This window comes from Cebus imitator, unplaced genomic scaffold (genome assembly GCF_001604975.1).
Source record: "Cebus imitator isolate Cc_AM_T3 unplaced genomic scaffold, Cebus_imitator-1.0 Scaffold571, whole genome shotgun sequence".
NCBI lineage: Eukaryota > Metazoa > Chordata > Mammalia > Primates > Cebidae > Cebus > Cebus imitator.
Genome location: NW_016107886.1, coordinates 27,563 through 54,298, shown reverse-complemented (window position 1 = coordinate 54,298; position 26,736 = coordinate 27,563). Strand labels below are relative to the sequence as shown.

General features: G+C 37.0%; 1 protein-coding gene across 1 annotated transcript; it reads left to right on the top strand.

Moving 5' to 3' along the window:
• Positions 1–24,957, top strand: FRG1 (FSHD region gene 1). The gene is made up of 9 exons (XM_017516028.2): positions 1–283; positions 2,667–2,734; positions 11,951–12,076; positions 12,859–12,916; positions 14,769–14,883; positions 17,426–17,530; positions 22,447–22,538; positions 23,193–23,303; positions 24,770–24,957. Exons 1-9 carry the CDS (start codon positions 222–224, stop codon positions 24,804–24,806), a joined length of 774 nt encoding a protein of 257 aa, XP_017371517.1. The 5' UTR covers positions 1–221; the 3' UTR covers positions 24,807–24,957.
• Positions 24,958–26,736: the final 1,779 nt, after the last annotated feature.

Here is a 26,736-nt window from a genome sequence, read left to right as displayed (position 1 = left end):
CTCCCTCCCCGGCAAAAAGCCGGAAGCGGAACTCTCAGCGGTTCTGCGTCCGGGTGAAGACCATGGCGGATTCTGGAGAGACGCCTCAGCTCGTACTCTTTCGTACTTAGTGAGGAGTGTTTGCTTCGCCACCACTTCTGCTCCTCCCCGGCCCGCTGCTCCGTGGGAGATACTCGTCCTCAGCCCGCTTCAGCGTCTCAGTGCGGAAGTCTCCTGGAGTCATGGCCGAGTACTCTTACGTGAAGTCGACCAAGCTCGTGCTCAAGGGAACCAAGGCGAAGAGGTGAGCCCTGCAGCTCGGGCTGGAGCCTCCTCAGTTCTTTTCGAACGCACTGCATCCCCGTGAGTCCGGTGGAAGCCGTGGCATGGAGGGCCGGCTTTGTGGCCTCCCAGGCTTCGCCCTGGACCCTGTCCGGGCTGGACGGAGGCTGGGCCGCGGTTCCCGGCGTCTGTGCAGAGACGGGCAGCCTCCCGCCTGGCCGGCCGACCGACCCTGGAAACAGGGTAGAAGGACGGGTGGCCCATAGCCTCGAGTGTGGGTCCCCTGAGGCATCTCCAGGCCTCTGCCTGGTGGGTCTGCATTACTCGATCTCGTAGTTCATGGTAATAACTTCCTTTATTAGGGATTATACTTTTCGCCGTCGTCTCTTTTCTCCGTAGGATAATTAATATTTTCTAACCTAATATGTAGAGTGAAACCAGGATGAATCACACAGTGATTGAGCTGTATGTGGGCTTTGATAGGGATATGGGCTCGAATCTGCACTCTGTATTTCCTAATTTTGTAATTTATGGCACATTGGTTAGTATGTCTGAACTCCCATTTACTCATTTATTAAGTTATCAAATATCTTTGAGCCTCCGTTTACACATTTGTGCTTTTAGAAGATTGTTTGTACTTTTAGAAGACAGTGAGGATTACATGAGAGAACATATGTGCAATGAATAAATTGAGTCAAATTCGAGGAGGAGGTTGTTGTGGTAATTTATTAGCTTTTTAGGGAAAAATGTCTGTGCATTCATATCCCTGCTTCTTTTTTAACTGGTAAATTTGCCAGACGTTGACTGTACATACAAATGTTGAGCATTTCCTCCAGGTCTCCGTGATAAACAGAAGTTTTGATACTTTTAGGCGTCATGGAAAAAAAGTATCAAGGAGTGAGCTGAAGCCACTGCCCTTGAGAACTCTGCCTAGGAGTCTGTCCTCATGAAGATGCTAGAATAAATGGCAGATTTATCCTGAATGAATATCAGATTTTTACTTTATTAATTTCGTGGGAGGAGAGGAGAGTTATCTTCTGAAAACTATGATGAAAATGCAGACAGTGGTGCATTTTTCGTAATGACCATATCGTAGTAATCACAGTTAATGCTTATATAGCACTTTCAGTGTGCCAAGAAATTGTTATAGGCACTTCGCACCTTGACTTTTTTCAAATCGCCCTTGGTTTTTTCTTTTTTTATTTTTTTTAGGGTTAAGATTTTTTTTTTTTTTCTTTCTTTTTTTTATTGCATTTTAGGTTTGGGTACATTTGAAGAACGCGCAAGATAGTTGCATAGGTAACACACATGACGACAATGTGATTTGCTGCCTTCCTCCCCTTCACCTATATCTGGCATTTCTCCCCATGCTCTCTCTCCCCAACTCCCCACCCCCCACTATCCATCCCTGGGTTTTTTCTTTTTTCTTGAGATGTAACTCATAATTATAAAATGTACCCTTTTGTACAGTCAGTGGTTTTTAGTATATATTCAAGAGGTTTCATTATACCATTGCTCAGCATTTTCATCATCCCAGAAGGAAACCTCCTCCTACCCATTAAAGCAGTCACATCTCATCCTCCCTTTCTCCTGGTCCTTGGCAACCACTAATCTGCTGTCTATATAAAATTGCCTATTCTGAATATTTCATAAGAAAGACATAGAATATGTGGCTTCTTGTGTCTGGTTTCTTTGACTTAAAACATTCTTGAGGTTCATCCATGTTGTAGCACTTGTTCCTTTTTATGTCTGTGTAATATTCCATTGTACAGATGTGACACGTTTTGTAGTATCCATTCATCAGTTGATGAACATTTGAGTTGTTTCGACTTTTTGGCTATTGTGAATAATACTAGTATGGATATTATTATGTAAGTATTTTGGGGGCATATGTTTTCATTTCTCTTGGGTATAGATACTTAGGAGTACAATTCCTGGGTCATATGGTGACTCTTTAACTTTTAGAGGAACCCCAAACCGTTTTCTGTAGATGCTGCACCATTTTATATTTCTACCAGCGATGTGTGAAGGCACATATTAGCTCTTACTCCTCACAGTAACCTTAAGAGTTATGTTAAGTTATGATCCTAATTTTATAAGTGGGGAAACTGACTCACGGAGAGATTCATTACCTTTTCCAAAAATCACGGAGCTAAGAAGTGACAAAAACAGGATTTAAAGTCTGGCAGTCTGGCTCCACAGTCTGCTTTGAACTCTAACATGGTATGCATAGAGTCTGAAGCAACTTCTCAGTATGTATTTAAGAGGGCATAGCAATGTAAGTCATCCTAAATCAATAATTTATAAATGAAACAGTTTAAAAGACTTCTAAGCTTCAATCTTGTGATATTTATTTATCATACAAATCGATACACTAAACTCATCTATATAAGTTATGTCCATAGTAAGAAGAAAAAGAGCAAAGAGAAGAGAAAAAGAGAAGAAGATGAAGAAACCCAGCTTGATATTGTTGGTGAGTGAGTTTTCAGCACTCTATTCTGAAAAAAGTTAATGTTTTTTGGGATCTCATTGAAAATATTTTCTTAGAAATTTATGACGTATTCATATTTGTCCTAAAGTGCTTAAATGTTAGCTACAGTTGTAAATTCAGTTTATTCTTTAGCACAGTAGATGCTACTGATGCCTTTACTTCATTATCAGAGCAAAGCACAGGAGAGGAGGATTATAACTCTCTGACTTAGTAGGTACCATTACACTGCTTAATAGCCAGAGATTCTGATATGTAATTTTAAAGGCCTAATGTAAATGTTATTCAACTAAGTATATTTTTAAAAATTATTTTCATTGAACATGTATATATTTTAATTGTAGAAGTCAGTTGTCTCTTAAAGGAAGTATCTTCACAGGAAAAATCATTACTTCATGAACTCTGAAATGAATGAAAATTTTAAATACAACATCAGAGTAACTTCTAATTGATACTGGAAATAAACTGTGTAATAAATAAACCCAAACACACTTACCTAGCTTATTCTCCGTTTAGTACTTTCCATAATTTATAGCACTTTTTTTTTCTCTTTGAAAACTTGGGAAGTTGCATTTTGAATTTTCATAAATTATGGCAACTTTAAAAATATATAAAATATGGAATGTCATAAAGCTAATGTTCTGGAAGAATCATTGTTTTTCAAATGGCAAATCAACAATTCTAAAATTAGGGTAAATGGGGTAGATACGTAGATGTGGAATTGCTGTGTCAAAGGATAGGTGAATGTTTAACTCTGTAAGAAACTGCCAGGAATTTTGTGAACTGGTTTTGTCATTTTACTCTCCCACCAAAAATGGATTACTGCTCCAGTTACATCCTTGCCCGAGTTGCCGGTGTTACAAGTCTTTTCTCCCAGTCTGAGTTTTACCTTTTCAGTTTCTTAATGGTGGTTTTTGGATGTGCAGAAGTGTTTATTTTTATAAAGCTCTGTTTGTTTGTTTATTTTCTTGAGACAGAGTCTCGCTCTGTCGCCAGGCTGGAGTGCAGTAGTGCAGTCTGGGCTCACTGTAACTTCTGCCTCCTGGGTTCAAGCAGTTCTCCTGCCTCAGCCTCCCGAGTAGCTGGGAGTACAGGTGGACACCACCACACCCAGCTAATTTTTGTATTTTGAATAGAGGTTTCACCATGTTAGCCAGGATGGTCTCAATCCCCTGACCTTGTGATCTGGCCACCTCAGCCCTCCAAAGTGCTGGGATTACAGGCGTGTTACTGCTTTATCTTTCTGATCTAAGAGATCTTTGCTTACCCCAAAGTCAGAAAAATATTCTACATTTTCTTTTAGAGGCATCATAGTTTTAGTTTTTACATTAAATCTGTCATTTATCTCAAATTATTTTGGTATGGTGTGGGTTAGGTTTCAAGGTTTACTTTTTTTTTTTTTTTTTTTTTTTTNTTTCAAGGTTTACTTTTTTTTTTTTTTTTTTTTTTTTTTAACATACTGATAGCCAGTTGTTCCAGCACCACTGTTTCCTTTTTCCATTAAACCACTTTGGTTTCTTCATAAAAAATCAATTAACTATCTATGTATTGGTCTATTTCTGGACTCTGTTCTATTGATATATTTGTATGTTTTTCCATTGATGTATTTCTTTTGATTGCTATAATTTCATGAAGTCTTGAGATCAGGTAGTATAAGTCCTCTGAGTTTGTACTTATTAACTATTATCTTATTAATTTCTGCAGTGAAGCCTGTTGCATTTTCTCAGAGAATTGTGTTCAGTCCAGATCATTTGGGGGAGAAGCAACATCTTAATATTGGGCCTCAATATTTCATAGTTTTTAATGTAGTGGTCTTGCATGTTTGTATAAAAATTTATTCTTAAGTACTTTATATTTTACACTACTGTCGGTGGAACTTTTCAATTTGATCTTCCAATTGTTTGCTGTCAGTGTGTAGACATACAATTGATTTTTGTATCGTGACCTTGTAGTCTGAGATGTTAAATTTGCTAATTACTTCTAGTAGTTTGTTTATGTAGGAAACTAAGTAATTTGCAATTATGCTTTCTGTGACTGTTGTTGCACTTCTGTCTTGTCTTTTTTTGCTTTATTATACTGTCCAGGGCCTCCATAGTGTTGAAAAGAAGTCATGAGAATGGGCGTTAATTGCCTTTTTTACAAGCTTAGGCAGAAAGCTTTCAGTAGTCTACCATATATAGGATCTGCAGAGATACCCTTTATCAAAATGAGGATATTCCTTTTAAACTTTGTTTCTTGGGAATTTCTATCATAATGGTGTTTAATACTGTCAGATACCTCTTTCTGTATCTGTTGAGATGATTATACAGCTTTCGTTATTCTACCAGTGGATTGCATTGGTTTCATTTTCATCTTTAAACTAACTTTGTATCCCTAAGATAAACCCCACTTTTGTTGTGATGCATTGTACTTTGGGATAATGCTAGACTTGATTCCTAGGTGTTTTTCTTGTTGTTTTTTGTTTGTTTTTTAAGATATCTATTTTGGTGTTGATGGGAGATACTCAATTTTTTGTTTCCTTTTCTTGTAATGTCTTTATTTGATTTTGGTGTCAAGGTGATACTGGGTGTCATAGAATGAGATGGGAAGTACTCTCTCCTTCGCATTTTTGGAAATAGCTGTTGTGTAAGATGGGTATGATTTCTCCTTTAGATGTGTGATAGAATTCACCAGTGAAATCATCTGGACCTAGAGGGTTTCTTAGGTTTGGTTTCAGTTTTTTTGTGGTAAAATTAATTATTTTATTTATTTATTTTTCTCTTTACTTTAATGTCTGTAAGTTATCTTCAAGTTATTTATTATTTTTGAGACGGAGTCTCACTCTGTTGCCCAGACTGGGGTGGAGTGGTGCAATCTTGGCTCACTGCAACCTCAGTCTCCTGAGTAGCTGGGATTACAGGTGCAGGCCACCACACCTGGCTAATTTTTGTATTTTTACTAGAGACAGGGTTTCACCACATTGACCAGGCTGGTTTCGATCTCTTGACCTGGTGATCCACTTGCCTTGGCCTCCCAAAGTGCTGGGATTACAGGCATGAGCCACCGTGCCCAACTGGGAAAATTAAAAATTTTTTAATAGATATTTTCAGATTTTTCTGTTGTGTTCGTTTTGGTAATTTGTGTCTTTTAAGGAAAATTTTATTTCATCTGAGTTGTTGAATTTATTGGCATAAAATTGTTCAGAGTATTCCTTTCATATCCTTTTAAAGTCTGTAAAATCTGTGTTGCAGTCTCTTTGTATTGGTAATTTGTGTTTTTGCTATTTTTCCCTGGATCAGTCAGTCTAGCTGGAGGTTTACCAGTTTGTTTATCTTTAAAAGAGCATTTATTTTAGGTTATTAATGATCTTTTAGTACAGGGATATTCAGTCTTTTGGTTTCCCTGGGCCACAATGGAAGAATTGTCTTGGGCCGCACATAAAATATACTAATGATAAGCTGATAAAAAAAAAAAAAAAAAAAAAAAAATCTCATAATGTTTTAAGAAAATTTATGGGTTTGTGTTGGGTTGCATTCAAAGCTGTCCTGGGTCAAATGCAGCCCTCATGTTGGGCAAGCGTGTTTCAGTATTTTTTGTTTTCTGTTTTTTTCATTTTCTGTTCCATTTATTTTCAGCCTTTATTTTTTCCTTCCTTTAACTTACTTTCAGTTCACCTTGCTCTTGTTTTATAGCTTCTTAAGAAGAGAGTTAGAACTTTTCATTGCACTTTAGCTTTAGCTGTAGTCAACACATTGTGTTTTCGTTTTCATTCCATTCAAAATATTATCTAGTTTCTCTTGTGATTTTTCTTTTCTTGGACCCATGAGTTATTTAAAAACGTACTGTTTAATTTCTACTGCATAGGGACATATATTGTAGATATGTTATTGTTGCTGATTTCTAATTCACTTATAGTATGGTTGGAGAACATACTTTCTTGGTGAATTTCCATGTACACTTGAAGAGAATGTGTCTTCTGCAGGTGTTGATTCAGTGTTCTTTTTTTTTCTGGAGATGGATTCTTGCTCTGTTTCCCACCAGGCTGGAGTGCAGTGGCACAATCTCAGCACACTGCAACCTCCGCCTCCCAGGTTCAAGTGATTCTTCTGCCTCGGCCTCCCAAGTAGCAGGGATTACAAGCACCCATCACCACGCCCAGCTACCCTTTTTTTTTTTTTTTTTTCATTTTTAGTAGAGACAGGGATTCATCGTGTTTACCAGGCTGGTCTCAAGCTCCTGACCTCAGGTGACCCATCAACCTCGGCCTCCCAAAGTGCTAGGATTACATTCATGAGCCACCTCGCCCAGCCTGTTCGGTCTTTGGATGTCAGTTAGATCAACTGGTGGAGCTCCTGGCTATGCAAATCTTCTGTGTCCTTACTGATTTTTGACTAATCCTACAATGTATTGAGAGTTATGTTAAAATCTGCAGCTGTAATTCTAGATCTGTCTACTTGAGCAGTTTTTATCTTTATTCCTGGTAAATGTCTAGTTAAATTATTTGACCATCCGTATGCTGTCAAGCGTGAGGCTTTGTTTGTTTGTGCTTATTTATTAGGGTTTTGCGTGTAGACTTAGACTGTGACTCCTACTATAGGAAAGGTTCATCCTCGTGGGCCCCAACCACATGTGTTAGGTATACTTGGCAAGTTTTCTCCACTCTGCTGTGTCCCAAAATTGTGTGATCTCTGGGCATCTCCAATCAGCCCTCAGCAGTGCCAGCCACTCTGCAGAGGCCGTGTGGAGTCTGCCTCCTGGGTGCAGTCTCCCAGGCCTTGGCCACAGATCTGCAGAGAACTTTTGCATACTCTTTTGAGTCCTTACCTCTGTGTAGTTCCCTCTATAAACTCCTAACATTTTAGCACTGCAAGACTCTCAGCTCAGTGAGATTGCCTCGTTCTTGGAGGTCTCTGCCTCTCTCCAAGTGATCAAGAAACCCCCATTGGGCAGAAAACTGAAGTGCAGCTGAGATTTCCCTCCTGTGTTTTCCTGGTCTCAGTCCTGTTCTGCCTGTGTTCCAATCCCTGAAAACAGTTTTTTCAGATATTCTATCCAGTTTTCTCATTGGTCCTGGTGGGAGGGCAAGTCTAGGACCTCCCATTTTCTCTTGGGTGGAAGAAGAAATCCTTCTGTGTCTTTTTCTCTTTGTCCTTCCACCTTCTTTTGCATTGTGGATTTTCCAAACTTGCCATATAAGTAGGCATGTGCCTATTTTTAAAAGGAAAGAAAAAAAAAATTTTGGGGCTGGGTGCAGTGCGCCTGTAATCCCAGTACTTTGGAAGGCCGAGGAGGGCAGATCACCTGAGGTCAGGAGTTCGAGAACAGCCTAACCAACATGGCAAAACCCCGTCTCTACAAAAAATACATATATTAGCCAGACACGGTGGTAGGCACCTATAATTTCAACCTCTTAGGAGGCTGAGGCAGGAGAATGAGTTGAACTCGGGAGGTGGAGGTTGCAGTAAGCCAGGATTGCGCCATTGCACTCCAGCCTGGGCGACAGAGCGAGACTCCATCTCAAGAAAAAAAAACTTTTAATTTTTTAAAGTTGTTCTGTTGGTTCTTCACAAGGATCTGAAGGGATTGGTAAGTAAGATGAAAGAAATTCTCTTTCACATGGAAAATACCAAATGTGACGTTAATAAAAAAAAAAAAAAAAAAAAAAAAAGAGCATACCTGTAAGGAAAGAGTTTCCCTGAGCTCTACTAGATTAAGAAGCAATTGAACTTACAATATCGAAGTTTGCAAAACACATATTTTATTTACCCAGGAACTAAAGCTAAGTAAGCTCTGGGTTAGCAGAAGGTCTGTGAAGGGTACTTAGACTACGGTAAGACTGGATAGGAAAATTCCACTTCCAAATCTAAGATACATCATCCCTTTGTGCCAAGTACATAACAAACATAGAAGATTAAAGGGGGCCCTTAGCTCAGAAGCACTAGGTCTGTCAGAAGCTGAGGTGAGCTGTCACAGAGGGTTCATGCAAGAAGTAGGGTGCCATGGTACTACCTTACCAGCTGTGACACTGGTACATCCAGCCATTTGGCTTTTTGTTGGGGGGGGGGCAGAAGGGAGGGAGAGGGTCTCACTTTGTTGCTCGAGCTGGAGTGCAGTGGTGTGATCATGGCTCAGTGCAGCCTTGACCTCCCAGGCTCAAGCAGTCCTCTCACCTCAGACTCCCAAGTATCTGGGACCACAGGCTTGTAGCACCATACCCAGCTAATTTCTTTATTTTTTATAGAGATGGGTGTCTCTCTTTGTTGCCTAGACTGGCCTTGAACTGCCTGGCTTAAGTGATCCTCCTGCCTCAGCCTCTCTCAAAGTGCTGGGATTACAGGCATGCCAGACATATGGAAACATAAATCTGGTTCCTACCCCCCCAGAGTTTATATTCTAAATGATTAAGTACAAAAGTATAGTATGTGAAAAGCTTTGTTATGCATTTTGAGACAACACAGCAGGAATATTTGACCATCTGCCTAAGGTTTAAAAGGAAATAACTTTAAGCATGTGTCTAAATAGCAAGTAATGTTTTAGAATGCATTCTCAGATTCAGCTTAGGCATCTGCAGCATATAGACAGCTTGAGCAATAACCTGACTTAGAGACAGACAACTTCAGTCCCCACTGTTCTTAGTATCCCCTGCTTTTTCACAGCTAAAACCTCCCACAGCAGCACTGGTAAATGTTATGTTACTTTAGTCATTAAACATGCAAGTATACTTCCAAGGGTTGAATGTAGGCAGTGCACTACAGAAGATAGGCAGAATAGCTCACATGTAATTTGTGATGATACCATGTTTCGCTTTCTTATTCTTTGAAATCCAATTGAGACGAAATACTGGCATCTGCTCAAAGTAATTTCTTTTTCAGTTCACAATTTTATAAGTAATGTCATTATATTATTTCCCTACTTTGACAGAGTGTGAAAATTTGAGGAGCTTGTCTGCCAGGAATTTCTTCTTCATTTGCAAAACATTAATGAGATATTATATTTAAATGTTTTAATTTAATATTAAGAGTACTTGGTCAACCTTGAATGGAACGTACAAAATACAAATAATTTAAAATCATTAAGTATTCCATTTGTAAGAAAGACTTGCTAATTATAACTGCTTATAATGATTCTGAATAAAGCATTTTTTTTTTTACTGAAAACAGTTGTAGCTATAAGACAACTCAAATAATCATCTAACTTGCTCATTAGTTTTATTGCTAATAGTCTTTAGCTGAAATTTTAATTTTGATTAATTTTCTTTCCATTGGTTTTGTGTGTGGGGGGGTAAAATATACAGAATATAAAATTTGCCGGTTTTTCTATTTTTAAGTGTACACCTCAGTGGCATTTAAATACATGCACCATTTTACTTTCCCACCAGCATTGCATAGGGTTTCAGTTTCTCCACATCCTGCCCAACATTTTTTTTGCAGCTTTTCTAATGGGTGTGAAGTGGTATTGTATTATGATTTTGATTTACATTTCCCTAGTGTCTAGTGATGTTGAGCGTCTTTTCAAGTGCTTATTGGCCAATAGCGTATCATCTTTGGAGCAAAGATGATACACTATTGTGTATCATCTGTGTACTTTCTTTGCCCAGTTTTAAATTGTGGTATTTGTCTTTTTGAAGTTCTCTATATATTCTGGATATTAATTCCTTATAATGGATGTAGTTTACAAATATTTTCTCCATTCTCTGAATTGCCTTTTACTCTGTTGACAGTGGTTCTTGATGCACATAAGTTTTTAATTCTGATGAAGTCCAGTTTGTTTATGTTTTCTTTTGTTGCCTGTGCCTTTGATATCCTATGCAAGAAATCACTGCCAAATTCATTGACATGAAGCTGTTTTCTTCTAAGAGTTTTCAAACTTTAACTCTTACCTTTAGGTCTTTGGTTTATTTCAAGTTACTTTTTGTATTTGGTGTTAGGTAAGGGTCCAACTTCATTTTAGCTAAAACTTTATGTATTTTTAAATTTATTATGAAAAGCACAAATTGTTTAGTTGAATGGAAAATTTTGTGCAGTGAAATTAACTCAGTTTTTAAAACCTTTTTATTATGGAAATATCCAAACGAATACATACATAGAAGAATATAATGAGTCTCCCATGTACCCATGCCCCCAGCATTAATTATCAATAGTTTGCCAATCTCATTCCATTTACATATACCCACACACACACACATACTTTTTTCCTAGAAAGTTTTAAGTTAAATCATAGGTGTTATCTCATTTTACCCGTAAGTACATAAATGCAAAGTTGTTAACGTGTATTTACATTAACATTCTCTCATTATCTGTTTTGTTCTTTATTTTTATGTGTTATAACATGCCATTATCAGACCTGGCAAAGTTAAGAATTCTGTAATATCCAGTTAACAACTGACTCATTTTTACTCTACCTAAGTACAATTTAGGAGGAGATTTGAGGCTCTTTTTTAACATTAAGATATAAACATTTTTAACAACTGCTTAAATAATTGTTCCCTAGAGTCCAACATGTTTATTGGTAAATTAGAAATTAAGTTTACATAGACATAGATTCTGCTCATTTTGCTTTCCATCTAAAATCATAGTTAAGATTACTATGCTGGAAAGTCTTCCTGTAGGGAATTTCTAAGAAACAGATTATAATAGGCATTTTCTCTGGAAGTAGGCATGAATAGATGGCTGGGGTCTATAGTGAGAGAGACCATTCTCCGTGTATCACTTTGTACCTTCACACGTTGCCTTTTTTTTTTTTTGAGACAGGACCTTGCTCTGTCACTCAGGCTAGAGTGCAGTGGCATGATCATAGCCCACTATAATGACCTCCTGAACTCAAGTGACCGTCTTACCCCAGCTCCCCGAGTAGAGTAACTGGGGTTAGAGCATGCACCACATGCCCGACTGTGTGTTGCTATTTTGTATTTTAAAAAGAACCGAATCCTGACTGTGCTGGTAGTCACATGAATCTGTGCACATACATGCAAGCAAGTACATGTAAAACTGGTGAAATCTGAGTAAGGTTCATGGATTTTATCAATGTCAATTTCCTAATTCTAACAGTGTATGATAGTTATGCAAGATGTCATCATTGAGACAAAGTGAGTAAAGCATATGTGAGATTTTGATATTATTTCTTATGACCGCAAAATAAAAAGTTTTTAAAACTTAAGTTATAAAAAAAAAAAACCCTTTCAGAACTAAAATGTAAAGTTTAAATATTGATTTTATTTTTTAGGAATCTGGTGGACAGTAACAAACTTTGGTGAAATTTCAGGAACCATAGCCATTGAAATGGATAAGGGAACCTATATACATGCACTCGACAATGGTCTTTTTACACTGGGAGCTCCACACAAAGAAGGTTTGTGCCTGGAAGGGTAGAGGCTGCCACAAGTGTAGATTTTGTGACATTCACTTAGGCCAAACTCTAACTAGTCTCAAACATTTTCCGAAGGAATGGAGCCATTGCATTTGACTCACCCATTTTTTTGTCCTTCCTTAATATTTACAGCCACTGGCAAGTCCCTCTTTCTAATATAAGCCTTTGAAAACATTCTGTATGGTCCCAGAAGAGTCTCTTTGGAAGTCAAAACAACATGAATAATTAAAATAGCAAGGGGAAGGACAAAGAAAATCTGCTTGAGTCAAAATGTTTGCGTTTCTTTTTTATTCAGACCTGTTGCCACAGCTAACGTGTGTGCATTTAACAAGTTGAAGTTGTCTCATTTTTTTAGCCCATTAGAGAAAGCACTAATGAGATATGAAGTAATTAGAAGATAAAAAGCGGTGTCAATTGGTCAGCATGGCTACCCTTGAATAAATGAAAACATTTAGCTTTTTAAGTAAGTGCTTATTTATGACTGTATTTTAAAACATAGAGAAGATATCTTGGAAATTACTAAATAAGCATTAGGTCAGCCTGTCTGCTTATATATTCAGTATATAAAAGTTGGCACTATAGTTGAAATAAGTTAAATAGATCTTGATTCCAAGGATACAGTATTACAGTGACATCAGAATAGCTGAATATTCTTACATTTAATTGCAGAAGAAAACTACATTTTTTAAAAACAAAATAATGTCTTTATGTCTATATTTATAGCAAATGTCAAATTTATTCTCAAATGTTTTTTTCTCCAATAGTCGATGAGGGCCCTAGTCCTCCAGAGCAGTTTACAGCTGTCAAGTTGTCTGATTCCAGGTGAGCTTATGTTGTACTGTAATTAGTAACCAGTTATTTTAAAAATTTAATTTTATTTATTAAAAATGTTATATCTGTCTTACTTAAGCCCACAGAGTAATTTTGATATAAAAAACAAAATGACTTTTTGGAAAAGTAGATTTTGTGATCTAGTTTTCGTAGATTTCCTATCAATATGTAATGGTAGTCTGGGAAAAAAGTATGTAAGTTTAAAAAATGAAGATTAATAATTTCACAGACCAAATAGATTAAAAAAGGAATCAAACAATACAAAACCTGGTTCACTGTTGCTATGATAATTTAAAGTCACTGCTCGGAAGTCCAGGGACATACAGGGATATTGTTGAAACCAGCATAAAGTGTTACAGAATCATAACGACCAAAAAAATATTTTTACGCACTATTTTTACAGTCATTTTATAAGGTAACCTTTTTTATTCTCACATTGTGCAAAAGTATAGAATGATTCTTTGGGTAGAAGATACTGAAATTGAGTTTATGGTATTTTAGTAATTGGTTACATCAATATGACAATGATTTCTATTATATTATCATTAATATATAAAGGAGTAAAAGTTAATTCTGGCATCACAGGAGATTCTTGGTAAGGTAAAAGATTAGAATTTATAATTTTTTAAAAAATCATGTTAAGATGAGTATTTCTATACTTCCTTTGAAAGTCTGATGTATGGTAAAAGACAAAGAATAAGAGCAGAGGAAGAAAAAATTCAATAGAACTGACAAATCGGGGAATTTCTGCAACTACCTTAATAGGCAGTGAGTTCTTACTCTTCATAAGTATGTACAGAATTTATAGCACCCCATCAGACCCCAGTAGAAACCTTGCAAACAATAAGAACTCAGTAGAAAAATGCACGAGGGATATGACCAGATAATCTAAAAACCAAAAAGGAAAGAAAAGTAAAAACAATTGTTAGTCTAGTTTATTACTAAAATGCAAATTAATAGGATACTGATTTTTCCATATCAGGTTTTTAAGTTTTTTAAAAAGTCATATTGTTTAAACAAATCCATGATACAAAACATACTCTCTTAATTTGAGGTAAGAGTGTAAATTGAAACAGCATATCCTGGAAAACAGTTTGATGATATAACTTTATACCCTTCGATCCAGTTATTTCCTTCTTAGGAATTTTTTCTAAGGATAAATCAGCAGTTTTATGTACAGAATAGATATAAATAGAACTATTTAAAAACAAAAAGTAAATTTTAATAATTATTGAACATTTCTAACCATTTAAAGAGGTGTAATTAAAGAATGATGAATTGGGAAAATGTTTGCCATGCAATATGTAAGGTATAATGTTTATATTAAATAAGCAAAACATAAAACTGTAAATATATAACTGCACTGTCCAATATGGCAGCAACTTCAGATGTAGCTTTTTTATTTATTTTTTTTTTTAAGAGATAATCCCACTCTGTCACCCACGTGGGAGTGTAGTGGTGTGATAGTAGTTCACCATAACCTCAAACCTCTGGGCTCAAGGGATCCTCCCGCATCAGCCTCCCAAGTAGCTGGTATTACGTGCACGCCACCATGCCCAGCTAATTTTTTTAGTTTTCTGTAGAGATGGGGGCCTCACTATGTTGTCCAGGCTGATCTTAAACTTCTTGTTTCAGGCAGTTTTTCCATTGGTCTCACAAAGCACTGAGCTTATAGGAGTGAGTCACCACTCAGCCACATGCAGCTTTTGAATACTTAGAATATGTCCAGTCTGAAATTTTAGATATGTACACACCCCACACATACACATGCCCTGTTTTGATATTCTTTAATTTATTTTCTTTCTCTCAGCTTTTAACTTTTATCTATCTTATTAATGTACAGAATTGCCCTGAAATCTGGCTATGGGAAATATCTTGGTATAAATTCAGATGGACTTGTAGTTGGGCGTTCAGATGCAATTGGACCAAGAGAACAATGGGAACCAGTCTTTCAAAATGTAAGTGCTGTTACTGTTCATAAAAAATTCCTGTCAGTTTAACAGAAAGTCTGTGACCATCAATGGTAATATATTTAAAAAGAAAAAGTAGGATGCAATAGTGTAATGCATTAAATTGGAAAAAAATCAGTAAGAACGTATAGCCTTAAAGAGAAATCAAAAAATAGTGCAACAAAAACAGCATTAGTACTTTTGTCCACGATTATTTCTGTATACCTTTAGTTCCTAGATGTGGGTCTCATTTCCATTAAAGAACCAGTCAATTTTAGGTCTCGGGGTAGGAAACCAGAATAGTTCCTAAGTATCTTCTTAGTAGCAGAAATCATGGATGCTTTCAGAAACTAAATTAGAGACTGTATGCAAGCAATGGAGCAAGCTAAGACCAAGTTGTGACAATTTATGTGTAAAATAAATAATATAGCTCATTGAAGTAAATTATCTCTAAAAGACTTCCAGTTCATAAGCTTAAAATTGTGTACAAAAAAATAGTTTTACTATAAAAGAAGAAAAAAATAATGTATTAATTATTAATTGTATTAAGTAGGCAGCTGTAGGATGTGGATGTTTTGTCAAATCTTTGTTGATGGCCAGGTGCAGTGGTTCACACCTGTAATCCCCACACTTTGGGAGGCCAAGGTGGGTGGATCACGTGTGGTCGGGAGTTCGAGACCAGCCTGACCAACATGGAGAAACCACGTCTCTACTAAAAATACAAAATTAGCCGGGTGTGGTGGCACATGCCTGTAATCCCAGCTACTTGGGAGGCTGAGACAGACGAATCACTTGAATCCGGGAGCCAGGAGATTGCAGTGAGCCGAAATCGTGCCATTGCACGCTAGCCTGGAAGACGAGCAAAACTCCATCTCAAAAAAAAAATAAAAATCTTTGTTGATACAGAATGTATAATTTGCTTTTTCTGTTTGTGTAAGAAGTAAAGATTGAACAGAAATACGTGAGTGCTAAATAGCCTTTTAAAAGTAGATAACTATGTCAAAAACAGTAAGGACCAGTGGGCACCACGAAACAGACAAATAGAAGATAAGCTCAGCCTTGAGTAGCAGGTTTGGTAGTCTACAATAATGAATTGAAAATAGGAACTCATGAGTGTTTTCCAAGATGACAAATTGAACAAACATCCCCCCCCCCAAAAGAGCTACTCATTTAGACTCATTTCCCCTAGTGTAAAATCTTAAGTCAGTGACTTTGAAACTGTTTTGACCCCAACCCATTGAGAAATGCATTTTTTACATTGCAGCCCAGCACACAGTTAACAATTCTTACTTATCCATGTGTTATGCACCTTGATATTTCTTCTCTTTTATCCCTTCCTCCTTGTGTATTTCTTTTTTTTTTTCCCCAATACTGTTCAGGAACCACTAAATTGATTTCATGACCCACTAATGTGTTGCAACCCCTTTGAGATGATCCTACTAGTTATGATGAGATACTTATAATAAAAATATGCCAGTAGAAAAGTCCAATATATCATAAGGCCAGGATGATGAGTTAGATAGTACTAATAATACAACACTTTAGGAAAGTTCATTTCATTTATTTTTAGGAAGGACACTAAGTTTCCAAAATTTAAATTTAAATGAAAGAGGCACTTAAAACTGTATTGCAAAAAGGGACTCAGCCGAATAATCTGCAGCACAGGTTTAAATGGCCTTGGGCCATACAGCCATGTTCCACGGCTCATCAGGAGCCATCCAGATGAGAGAGAACCAGCCCTTGCCGCCTTGACTAAGAAATTAAACTCACATTATCAGCACTTTTTTAACTGGATGTCATGTAAGGTTAACGTATTCTGTAATTGTATTCGTTAATATTTTCTCTGAACGTTATGGTATTTTAAGTTTTCCAAAAGAATCAACCAAATAATTATAACCAAATAATTATAACCAAAAGTTATCATTAAACATTATATTTGTTAAGGGAATTAAGTTAACCAAATTTATAACCCAGCTTTAGATACACAAGAAAATTAGTTTTTAAAGCTTTAATAGAAAGCAGTGTAATACATCAAACATTAAAACAACTAAAAAAGTATACGAATATTTATTTTCACACGCAGAAGTCCCTCAGACATTGATTCTTAAATTTAAAGGCACCAAAGGCATCTTATATATCTTTTCATGTTTTCTAATTATGAGGAACATAAATTTTCCTTAAAATGCTAATATTTTAATAAAGTATTATGCAGTAGTAATTATGTTTTTGTCTCTAAAGTTAATTTTTCAAACTAAACTAAATCAGTTATAGTTTCAGTAAGTTTTTTAGAAAGGAGGTGATCCTACTTCATCTAATTAGAATTTAGTCCTACTAAAAAGATACACTAAAAATGTTTATTGTGATAATCTTTGAATTTTAAAATGATAGGTGATTTTGGTTTCCTTTTCTATATGTTCTTATATTTTGTTCAAGTTTTCTCTAAGTTCTTTTCCTTGACTTTTAAATCAGGAAGGAAAAATTAATTCAGTATAAACAACGTTTCTTCCACAAGTATTCTCATGGCTCTATTTTGTTATTTTGTTTCACTTAGGGGAAAATGGCTTTATTGGCCTCAAATAGCTGCTTTATTAGATGTAATGAAGCAGGGGACATAGAAGCAAAAAGTAAAACAGCTGGAGAAGAAGAAATGATAAAGGTAATGACATTTTTATACAGATGACTGCATTTCACACATGATGTGACTATATCTCTAAAATGTTAAATCGTCAATTACTGTCACTTTAAAGATTTAATTAATAGTTTTTTATAATGTGTTTCAAATAGACTCATTTTTAATTATAAATTTAGCAATTGATGGCTTGTTTGTATAATGTGATAGAGAAATCACTGCATCTATGAGCCACCTTGCCATTATCTCCATGTATTAGTATCTTTTTCTGAATACATGCCCTTTTTAGGCTTGCATTTTCTTGTTTTCTTGCTTGTATTCTAAAATTGAATTTTTAAAATAGATACTATGTACACATGGTTCAATATTTTAAAATAAAAACATATAAAGATATATGCCTGCCGTGCATCTTACTCAAACTGCGTCCCAGCTCCTGTTCTTATCTCTTTCCGTTTGTTTTTTTACAGCCTCCTAAAATTTTTTATAAACATGAATATGTTTATAATTTTCAACTGTTTTACAACAAAGGTAGCCTCCTCTATAGTCTTCTAGACTTTGTTTTTTTTTTCTTTAAAATTTTATCTTGGAGAGTTTTCTCTTACTTTGAATGTAAGTAGTTCTCTTTTTCTCTCTTTCCCTGTCTCTTTTATTAATAGCTACATAATATCCCATTTTAGGAATGTACCTTAATTTATTTAATTAGTCTCTTACAGATGGAAATTTAGGCTGTTTCCAGTCTTTTGCTCTTATAAACTGTGCTACAGTGCATACATAACATTGAATATGCATTAATTTATAGAGTGCGAGTGGGCCAGAAGATAAATTTCCAGAAGCAGAATTACCAGGTCAAGGGTATATGCATTTGTGTTTATGTTATGCTTGAGCTTCCATGATGATAATCACTCTCTGGAAGATCGAAAAAAATCGTAGCAGAACTTTTGGGGCTTTAGCCCTCAAATGTTTTTATATTTTTATTAATAGTATGACTTTTCTTTGCATTAGGAGGAACACAGATCACATAAAATATGATTTTTATTTATTTATTGGTCATTTTATTTTTATTTTCTTCCTTTTTTTTTTTAATTGCATTTTACGTTTTGGGGAACATGTGAAGAACATGTGAGATTTTTGCATAGGTACACACATGGCAGTGTGATTTGCTACCTTTCTCCACATCAGCTATATCTGGCATTTCTCCCCATGCTATCTCTCCCTAACCCCCCACCTGTTTCCCTCCCCTGTTTCCCCCCGACAGACCCCAGTGTGTGATGCTCCCCTCCCAGTGTCCATGTGTTCTCATCATTCGATACCCACCTATGAGTGAGAACATGCGGTGTTTGATTTTCTGTTCTTGTGTCAGTTTGCTGAGAATGATGGTTTCCAGTTTCATCTATGTTTCTACAAAGGACATGAACTCATCGTTTTTTATGGCTGCATAGTACTCCATGGTGTACATGTGCCACATTTTCCCTGTCCAGTCTATCATCGATGGGCATTTGGGTTGGTTCCGAGTCTTTGCAGTAAACAGTACTGCTATGAACATTCGTGTGCATGTGTCCTTATAATAGAAGGATTTATAATCCCTTGGATATATACCCATTAATGGGATTGCTGGGTCAAATGGCATTTCTATTTCTAGGTCCTTGAGGAATCGCCACACTGTCCTCCACAATGGTTGAACTAATTAACACTCCCACCAACAGTGTAAAAGTGTTCCTATTTCTCCACATCCTCTCCAGCATCAGTTGTATCCAGATTTTTTAATGATCGCCATTCTAACTGACATGAGATGGTATCTTAGTGTAGTTTTGATTTGCATTTCTCTAATGACCGGCGATGATGAGCATTTTTTCATGTTTGTTGGCCTCATATATGTCTTCTTTTGTAAAGTGTCTGTTCATATCCTTCGCCCACTTTTAAATGAGCTTGTTTTTTTCTTGTAAATCTGTTTTAGTTCTTTGTAGATTCTGGATAGCAGCCCTTTGTCAGATGGGTAGATTGCAAAAATTGTTTCTCATTCTGTTGGTTGCCGATTCACTCAAATGACTGTTTCTTTTGCTGTGTAGGAGCTGTGGAGTTTGATTAGGTCCCATTTGTCTATTTTGGCTTTTGTTGCCAATGCTTTTGGTGTTTTGGTCATGAAGTCCTTGCCTACGCGTATGTCCTGAATAGTTTTGCCTAGATTTTCTTCTAGGGTTTTTATGGTGTTAGGTCTTATGTTTAAGCCTTTAATCCATCTGAAGTTAATTTTAGTGTAAGGTATCAGGAAGGGGTCCAGTTTCTGCTTTCTGCACATGGCTAGCCAGTTTTCCCGACACCATTTATTAAACCAGGGAATCCCTTCCCCATTGCTTGTTTTTTTCAGGATTGTCAAAGATCAGATGGTTGTAGATGTGTGGCATTGCCTCTGAGGCCTCTGTTCTGTTTCATTGGTCTATATCTCTGTTTTGGTACCAGGACCATGCTGTTTTGATTACTGCAGCCTTGTAGTATAGTTTGAAGTCAGGTAGTGTGATACCTCCAGCTTTGTTCTTTTTGCTTAGAATTGACTTGGCTATGCAGGCTCTCTTTTGGTTCCATATGAAGTTTAAGGTGTTTTTTTCCAGGTCTGTGAAGAAGGTCATTGGTAGCTTGACGGGGACAGCATTAAATCTGTAAATTACTTTGGGCAGTATGGCCATTTTCATGATATTGATTCTTCCTAATCATAAGCATGGAATGTTTCTCCATCTGTTTGTGTCCTCTCTTATTTCGTTGAGCAGTGGTTTGTAGTTCTCCTTGAAGAGGTCCATTACATTCTTTGTTAGTTGTATTCCTAGGTATTTTATTCTCTTTGTAGCAATTGTGAATGGCAGTTAGTTTTTGATTTAGCTCTCTCACCACTCCTATTTGATTTTTGTTTTTATTTTATTTTAAAAATGTTTGTGTGACACCAAGCTGGAAACAGAAGCTCCTTTTTCCAGGGTACATACCCTAATCTTACACTTTGTTTTACATCATTTTAAAACTTTCTTAGACATCTGCATATTAAGATGAAATTTTAAATAATAATGTTAATATAACTAGATAAATCAGGTAGTTAACTGGAATTTGATGAAGACATTTAAGGCTTAATATTTTAGACTCTCAAAAGCCACTGATCATTAATGATAAACATATACCAGGGTGTATCTAAAGAATAACTCCCACCTTCTTGACACATGGCTTTTGTTTTTCTTAGCATTTTATCCCAGTAGTGAGCATCCTGAACCATGCTTTGTTTGGCTACATTGGGAAACAGAGGTTGTATCCAATCTGACCCAGATTTGCTGTGTAAGGCAGTGTGGGGGCCAGGGTTGAAGGCTCTAAGAGATGGGGGAAATGCCTTTTCAAAAATGCCCCTCATTCCTGTAATTAGAGCATAAGCATTTATATTACATTTTTCTCTATTACCAGTATAATTTAAAAGCATCTATCAAATGTTTGTACGTGCTTCCTGTGTTTGATTTTCTTATTAAAATATTCTTGATTTCAAATAATTTCAATTCTAAAAGTCAAACAATTTTATTCTATAATTTAGATATTTTCTTACAGCTAGAGAAGTGAAATGTTAATTTTTTCATTGCATGCATCTGGCACATGTGTTGTTGTCTTGAACCTCCATAATGCTCCTGTGAGGTGGATATGAGCTCATCATTACAGACGAGAAGACAGTCTCTGACCCTCCTTACATCCTCATGGTTTTTGTCAGTTAGTTCCTAGGTGTGGTAAAGACAGGATGTGTACCCAGGCCCCGCTGGCTCCAGAAGCAGCTCTCAACATTTCATAGCACATTGCTTCTCAGGAAAGAGGTCATTGGGAAAATGCAGATGGGTTTGTGACTTACATTTAATTTAATTTATTTATATTTTATTGTATCATGTTTAAATTATCTTTCATCTGGATATTCTCACAAAAGTGTTATTGAAGGCAAGAGTTGGAAATATATGTACAGTGCTTTGCACTTACACAAAGATGCTCTATTGCGTTTTTCACTTATTAAGCAGTTTTTAGAGGAAATACAAAGTTTGCTTTATCTCTTTGGTTAGTCAAGTACCTGGAATCTCTGAACAGTGATTATTTAGAACTCTCTTCCTTACTTGCAGCCTCTCTTAATCTCTGTCAGCCGTTCACCTTTATGACCTTGCCTTATCGACCAGAACACAGATCCCTATTACTAAAAGTAGCATTGTGTTACGGGCCCTAGCAGGGAATGTTTTCAGGTCTTCTAGGACCCCTCTAATCAAAACTGTCACAAAGATGTCATTGGCACAAACACGTTATTTGTCATCACTTCCTAAGCAGTCCTGGAATTAGACTCTGGCCACAGAGATCCCTTAGGAGACGTGAGTCCTTATCATTGCCAATTGCCTGTTCTGTGTGTGATCCTAGTTGTTGAATGCAGATCAACTAACTTATGACATATAATTGGATAGATAGTAAATATCCAAACTTAGGAGGATATAAGAGGTTTGTAAAAGAAGTCGGTTCTAATTAAGTAAAAATAAGTTGTGTAATGTTGAAAGTTTGAATATATTTGGTAATAGTCTGTGCACAGTAAAATAGCTATCTTAAGTTTTCAATCTGATAAAATGAACACTTCTCTGCTAGGGATAATTTCATAAGGACAAAATTAGTTAAATGCTTGTTTTATTGCTCAGCAAGATCTGATCTGCAAAATGTTTTTTAAATAATTTTATCTTTAGTGTTTCTGACACAAAGGCTGCAGAGGAGGCATATGATAGCAGTTACTTAAGATTATATATCTGAAGTAAAAACACATAGCTAGAACCTGTCCTTGTCTGAATATAATTGCTCGGTTAATTTTTTTCTCTTGCATAAGAAATCACCTTTAATGTTCTTATGTAATACGTAAAGTGGGGAAGGTGGTAGATAAACATTGGATTCTCTTTTCCAATATCTAGATTAGATCCTGTGCTGAAAGAGAAACCAAGAAAAAAGATGACATTCCAGAAGAAGACAAAGGAAATGTAAAACAATGTGAAATCAATTATGTGTATGTATTCTTTTTCTTTTAGACCCACAAATTTGACAGTGAAGTGCTTTTCAATGTGCTTTCAAAATAAATAGTTAGGTGGGGATGGTGGTGCATGCCTGTAGGCCCAGCTACTCGGCAGGCCGAGACCGAGGATAGTTTAAGCCCAGGAGTTCAAGGCTGAAGTGAGCTCTGATCACCACTGCATTACAGCCTGGGTGACAAAGCAAGACCTGTCTGAAAAAATTAAAACTGTGGGACAAGAAGAGGCAGCACAGTGTAGCCTCTAGAACAGAGCACTGAGCTAAACGCTTTTCTCAAGGCTTCAGCTTTCCCAGTCATCCTACCAGCTCTCAAAGCTAAAGTCACTTGGGTTAGTCAATCATAGAATGGCTGTGATGCCGGTCAAAGACTGTGCTACGGCCAGGACAAAGGGGACTCCAGCCAGCATGCCCTAATAGCAGTGGAGCCTTGTGGTGCTACCCAGTCAATGAGTGGTCCTCCTCTTGAAGGGTGATGAAGGTCATCTTTGTCGTTGAAAAGCTACAGCTTATTAAAAACCTACAATTAGACTTTTTTAATAAGTGAAAAAGAAATTGAGAGTGTTTAAAAATTTAATAGTAAATATGTATAATCAGAGCTTGAAGTATTTTCCAATGAACATCTTCTTTACAGAAAGAAATTTCAGAGCTTCCAAGACCACAAACTTAAAATAAGTAAAGAAGACAGTAAAATTCTTAAAAAAGCTCGGAAAGATGGATTTTTGCATGAGACGCTTCTGGACAGGTAGATATTTATTGACTTATTTCCAGCTATTTTCAGTAGCCAGTAGAAATGGCATGTAGAAAACCTGTGTTCTCTTAAATTACTGTAGTTTTCACATTTTTGTCTTTATTTCTAATTTATGAATGTGGCAATATTACCTGGAGAGGACATCGTAAGTCTGGGGAAAGACTGTCAAGAAAGAACTTGTAAAAATTGTAACTGATTCTAAGTATACATTAAGAAATTCAGGTTTGATTGTATCTGCTTCATAAATTTGTTACTGTCTTTTTATAACTATTAGAACCAGAGTTAGAAGGAAACAGTTTGACTAATATAAAAATTCTGTAGATTCTGTTAGAGTAATTGTTTCCTTAAAATAAGAATAGATCAACTGAAAAACTAAGTTATAAAAGCTAAACAAGTGAAATTGAAGCAGTTTTATTGTAAGATTTGGAAGTGTACAGGATGTTTATCGTAGTACCTTGTTAATATTTATTACCCTTCCTATGTAGATAAGTAATGTCCTAGATTTACAACATAGAGGTAGAAATGATTAGCTGTGACTGTACAAGTATAAATCAATTAAGTGCCAGATTTTGATAATCACCAGCCACTCATTCAAGTCCTGTGTTGCAAAGTTACTTTCAGCCTTTTTTTATGTTACTTGGTAAAGGGAATGTTTAATTATATATCTCCTATTAACTAGTTGGTAGAGTTCATACCTAAAGTCAGTAAATAATGTTAAGAATTTTTTCCAGCCGGGCGCGGTGGCTCAAGCCTGTAATCCCAGCACTTTGGGAGGCCGAGGCAGGTGGATCACGAGGTCAAGAGATCGAGACCATCCTGGTCAACATGGTGAAACCCCGTCTCTACTAAAACTACAAAAAATTAGCTGGGCATGGTGGCGTGTGCCTGTAATCCCAGCTACTCAGGAGGCTGAGGCAGGAGAATTGCCTGAATCCAGGAGGCGGAGGTTGCAGTGAGCCGGGATCGCGCCATTGCACTCCAGCCTGGGTAACATGAGTAAAACTCCGTCTCAAAAAAAAAAAGAGAATTTTTTCCAGCTGAGCAAATGAATATGTACCTAGTTCTAAGAAATCAAGAAGTTATAAAATACAGTCAGGAAGTAGAGTCTAAAACAGAATAAGCTCTCCTTATAATTTTGATCGCCTGCAATAATACAATATTGTCACTCTGTTAAATGGAAATTTAGAGGACACTTAAATTCAGAAATAACTAAAATTGTTATTGTGGATTGAAAAAGCCTTTAGGCAACATTTACTGAATATTAGGAAATAACTTTTATAAGATTAGAATCCATTTTTTATAGAAACCAAATTTAAAAGTATGCATATTTTAATGTAAGTGTTGTAGTAATAAACCAAAATTGAGCACGCAGTTTTAAAGCCTTTTACATTTAGTAGCAGTTGAATATATATGGCATGTTTTACATAGATTAATTTTATTATTTTTCTTTGTTTAAATAGGAGAGCCAAATTGAAAGCTGACAGATACTGCAAGTGACTGAGATTTTTGTTTCTGCCTTACCTTTTTGTGTTTTTTTTTTTCCTGAATAAAATATTCAGAGGAAGTGCTTTTACAGAGTTCTTGAGTTGTTGTGAAATTGTTGTTTAACTAGTAGCTAGTTGAACCAGGATTAAACAAGTTTAATCAAGATTTTTCATGGATGTACTTTTTAGCTGACTACAGGTTTTCACATGGAAATGAAATTTACAGTACACACTTAACGTACCACAGAATTTTTTTCTGGATTTCCTGTCCTGAAGCATGAAGTGTATTAGTCTAAGAAATCAGTTCTTCCTGTGTTCCTTGTGGAACCTGTCATATTTCATCGTAATCTTACTTGATACAATAGATGCTTCATCAGAGACTTTAAGGAAGTTAGAAGTTCCCAATCCAATCAACAAGGCCTTGATTCTGCCTCCTAAGGACTACCCAGATCACAGACAATCCAGACAATCATCAGAACTAGGGGGCTGGGCAGAGAGAACAAATCATCTGTTAGGGAGTGGGACGGAAAGTGGAAACATTGCAGAAGGGCAAATAGGCTCAGAACAGTGGGGAAGAGAGTAGCACTGGGGAAACTCCGTAATGAGGACAGGTCAGCGGCAGATCCTGGAGGTGTGTGTGATGCTTCTGTCCTCACTAGTGGGCTGGAATGGAGGCTGGTAAAGAAGTTCAGGCACTTAAGTGTTGCTCAGCACTGCTTTGTTGAAGGCTGTTTTTCTGTGAGTTCCTAAACACAGTATTCCGGCGGGATCTGATCCCAATGAGTAGTCCAAATCCAGGTTGTGTATCAAGTGCCACGGCAAATTCTACTTCAGGACTGACGTCGTTTCAGGCATCTGGATGTTGTCAAAAGTCCACATTGCGAGCTGGCCTAATTTGAAAGACCCTATCTAGTTCTAGCCTTTAAATTCCATTTGTCCTCAAATCTAGTGTTACATGGCATCTGTACAAGCTAGGTAGCTGAGTCACGGGATCAGCCCTACGAAGGAGCTTTTGTTCTAGGTCTGGCTCCAACTTGGCACTCCAGTTCCAATAGCTGGACATTCTCTCATCTGCGTTCTTCTGATCCTTGGACTGGGAACAAGGTTACTACTCTGATCCCACAAAGCAGTGGTTCTGGTTCCCAACTGGTTACTATTTTGCCTCCCAGGGGACATTTTTGGTTTTCACAACTGGGATACGGTGTTAAGAGGGTAGAGGCTAGTGTTACTGCAAAACATATAGCAAAATCCTATTCTGCCCAGAATGCTACCAGTGCCAAGGTTGTGGGAGCCTTCCTACCCAAGCGCTTGGTCTATTCCTTGCTTTGCCAGCTCGCTAACCCTTAAACATAACAGTTCAAATTTATGCATAAGCATCTCCTAAGGGACCTGCGCATTTCCATTATCGACTGCTGAGACCCATCCGTAGAGATGCAAGCTTTAGCAAGTCTAGGATTGAGTTCAACACTTGAATTTTAACAAGTGCTCCAGGTCATTCTGAAGCAAGTAATATGAACCACACATTGAGGAACACTGCCTTCAAGAGATTGAATCTTGCTTCTAAACACTAGCTGGTATGTGAGACCATTTGCCTGCTGACTGATTTTCCTGGCCCAAACATTCTGCCTGCCTGCCCTTCTTTCCTGGCCCAAACATTCTCCCTTGTCAATCTCCCCTGCTTGTCGCAAAGCTTCCCAACAGCTCCCCCGACTCTGGCTCTTCCTTTGTGACTTCCCCACGCCTGTGCCCCCACCACGTCGTGGGGTGTGTCTGAGGGGCCATCCGAGCAGCCCTTGGGCTCCATAGCAGCCTGAGGGCTCCCCAGCGTAGAAGCTAAGCAGGGTCGGGCCTCGGTGGGGCTTGGATGGGGGACTGCTTGGGGAGACTGTGGGCTAGAGGCTTTTGGCTCCCTGCTACCTCCTTTTTTTTTTTTTTTTTTTTTT

What these genes read in the sequence shown, in the direction of transcription:
- FRG1 (XM_017516028.2), top strand. Translation starts at nt 222, where the DNA reads ATGGCCGAGTACTCTTACGTGAAGTCGACCAAGCTCGTGCTCAAGGGA. An exon ending in GTCAAGTTGTCTGATTCCAG is followed by an intron (nt 12,917 to 14,768) that starts GTGAGCTTATGT and finishes ATTAATGTACAG; the next exon opens with AATTGCCCTGAAATCTGGCT. An exon ending in CATGAGACGCTTCTGGACAG is followed by an intron (nt 23,304 to 24,769) that starts GTAGATATTTAT and finishes TTGTTTAAATAG; the next exon opens with GAGAGCCAAATTGAAAGCTG.